General features: G+C 60.3%; 1 protein-coding gene across 1 annotated transcript in view; it reads left to right on the top strand.

The window, feature by feature from the left end:
* The first annotated feature begins 6 nt into the window (after positions 1-6).
* RCN3 (reticulocalbin 3, EF-hand calcium binding domain) overlaps positions 7-2,852 on the top strand; it is a 14,196-nt gene continuing 11,350 nt past the window's right edge. Inside the window, exons 1-3 of the mRNA XM_005879614.1 lie at positions 7-110; positions 527-774; positions 2,830-2,851. Coding sequence (XP_005879676.1) covers positions 533-774; positions 2,830-2,851 — 264 coding nt within the window. The 5' untranslated portion in view covers positions 7-110; positions 527-532. The remainder of the gene's footprint in view (positions 111-526; positions 775-2,829; position 2,852) is intronic.

A 2,852-nucleotide genomic window follows, 5' to 3' on the forward strand; every position in this document is an offset into this window, starting at 1 on the left:
TCCGGGCCCTGGTCGGGGGGCGGGGCCTGGCTGGAGAGCCGCCAAATTGAGCATCTTTTTGGAGAACCGGGGAGCGGAGCTTGGAGAACACCGTGAGGCTGGACCATCCGGTAAACGGAGGCGAGGGCGGGTGGCCGGCCCGGGGGGGACCGCTCCGGTCCGCTCGGGTCGTGGGTTAGAGTCCAGGCTGCAAACGACGCCTGGGGACTTGCATGATTTCTCTCTTTTGAGCCACGACCCTGCCCCACACTTTGCGTGGGAAGCGAGCCACGTGTCCCGGTTGAATCCCCCCCCCCCCCCCCCCCGGGGCCACCCCCCCAGGACTCCCCCAAAGCTGGTTTTACTTCTGAGAACCCAACCCTCCCCTCCCACCCCAACCCTTCTTGAGCCCCAAACTTTGCGGCCAGGCCAGCTGCCATCCATCCATCACTCTGTGCTTTTCTAGGTCTCCCCTCCCCCATCCTCCGGTCTGGTCTCTGTCTTTTTCCTCCGTGACCCCTGATTCCTAGCCTCCGCCGCTCCTCAGGGCCTGATGATGTGGCGACCGTCGCTTCTGCTGCTGCTCTTGCTGCTCAGGCCCGGGGCCCAGGGGAAGCCCTCCCCCGAGGCCGGCCCTCACGGCCAGGGAAGGGTGCACCACCAGGCTCCCCTGAGCGAGGCGGCTCACGATGACGCCCACGGCAACTTCCAGTACGACCACGAGGCTTTCCTGGGACGAGAGGTGGCCAAGGAATTCGACCAACTCAGCCCAGAAGAAAGCCAAGCCCGTCTGGGGTAGGAGAAGGATGGGGGCTGGAAGACTCAGGGTTGTAATTATTTAAAACAGGGAGGTCAGGGGAGGTAGTGCTGGGCTGGGTGGGTATGTGTGGGAATTGCACTCCAGGCAGAGACAGTAAGTGCAAAGGCCCGGAGGCCTGATGTGTTTGAGGAACAGCAAAGTCCGTGTTGGTGGAACCGAATGAGCAAAGGGAGAGGGTGGAGGCGGCTGAGAGGGAACAAAGGGGTGTGCGGGGCCTTTGGGGCCATAGTGGAGATTTAAGCTTTTTCTCTGAATAAGATGAGAACCATGGGGAGGGCTTTAGAGGGAGAATGTGATTGGCTTAGATTTTAATGGAATCCCTTAGGTTCCTTTTGGGGGAATAGACTAGACCAGTGGTTCTCCACCTTCCTAATGCCGCCACCCTTTAATACAGTTCCTCATGTTGTGGTGACCCCCAACCATAAAATTATGTTCGTTGCTACTTCATCACTGTAATTTTGCTACGGTTATGAATCGTCATGTAAATATCTGATCTGCAGGATGTCTTTTCATTGTGACAAATTGAACATAATGAAAGCATAGTGATTAATCACAAAAACAATATGTAATTATATATGTGTTTTCCGATGGTCTTAGGCGACCCCTGTGAAAGGGTCGTTCGACCCCCAAAGGGGTCGCGACCCACAGGTTGAGAACCGCTGGACTAGACCCAGCGAGGAAGCGACTGCAGAGCTGACGGCGCCCAGACCAGGGTGGACATAGCTGTGGCGGCCAGGCCTCTGGCTGAGAGATTGTGAAAAGCAGTGAGAAGCTAACACACTCAGCATAGCACTACTGCAATGCCAGGCACTGTTCTAAGGGCTTTACAAGGGTTAACTAATGTATTCCCCCACAGAGGGGGAAGCTGAGGCTCAGAGAGGTTTAGCGACCTGCCCACAGTCACACAGCCAGTAAGAGGAGGCTGCCGAATGAGTATCTGGCTGTGGAGCCCACGCTCTTAACAGCAGCTCAAAGCTCAGGGTAGAGCGTGTATGAGAGTCTTGGGGACAAAGCCCGTCCCCCACGGATCCCAGCAGAGACTGCCTGGCCCAGGAGGGGGCAGCAGGACCGACTCAAATTCTACCCGGGCGACCGGGTCGCAGGGGCTTAGGGACAGTGACAGATAAGGCTCCTGGAGCGCTCGGTTAGCGGTTGGGCGCGGACCCAAACTGGGGAGACCTGAGACACGGGGTGTAAGGTGGGACCTACCGGGGTTTGACATGCGCCGGTGGGGAGCGGGGCAGTGCACGGCATCCGCCGGAGCACGAGGAGGTGGGGGAGGAAGCCAGCCCGCGAGGTTGCGGGTGATGGACGGACCTAGGTCAATGCCTGATCACGGGTGGAAAAGGGTAGGGGACGCATCAAGGGGCAGGACTGGGGGGAGAGGGGCCTGAAATTGACCCGCATGTCCAGGGAGGAGGCGGAGCGGGAGGCAGGTTAGAAGGGAGGGTCCTCAAACTGGCAGCGCCAGGGAGAGGGGCGGGACAGGGCAGGGTCTGAGGCGGCGAGGGGTGTGTGGCTTTGTCAGCTGCTCAGAGGCCGGCTTTTGCTTTTAATTCTTTGCTGTTGAGACTATTGCTAGAGGCAGCCTTGGGGCAGGAGTCCTGCGGACCGGGGCGCAGCGTGACGCCCTTCCCGCTGTCCCCACTCCAACTAGGACCAGCGGGACGAGGAACGCGGCAGGTCGGGGGGCGGGGCCAGAGCGGAGGGCGTGGCCCTGGATTGTCTTAGGTTCTTCCCCCACCCGGGTGTGTCTTGGGCCGCAGCGCCAATCATAGGCCCGCTGGGTGTCGGAATGGGCGGATCGCCTCGGGGGGCGGAGCCTTGATTGAAGGGGCGGAGCCCTGAGGTGGGCGTGGCCTCAGGATTGACATGTGTCTCCCCCAGTTGGCGGGCGACTCTGGACCTTATTCTTAGTAGGAGGTGTGTCTCCAGGGGGCGTGGCTATCGCATGAGGGGCGGAGCCTGGACGGCGGGAGCCCCCGGGTAGGCGGGTCCGAGATTGACGTGTTCCCCGCCCCGGTCCCCAGGCGCATCGTGGACCGCATGGACC

Source organism: Myotis brandtii, unplaced genomic scaffold, assembly GCF_000412655.1.
Source record: "Myotis brandtii unplaced genomic scaffold, ASM41265v1 scaffold601, whole genome shotgun sequence".
Classification (NCBI taxonomy): Eukaryota; Metazoa; Chordata; class Mammalia; order Chiroptera; family Vespertilionidae; genus Myotis; species Myotis brandtii.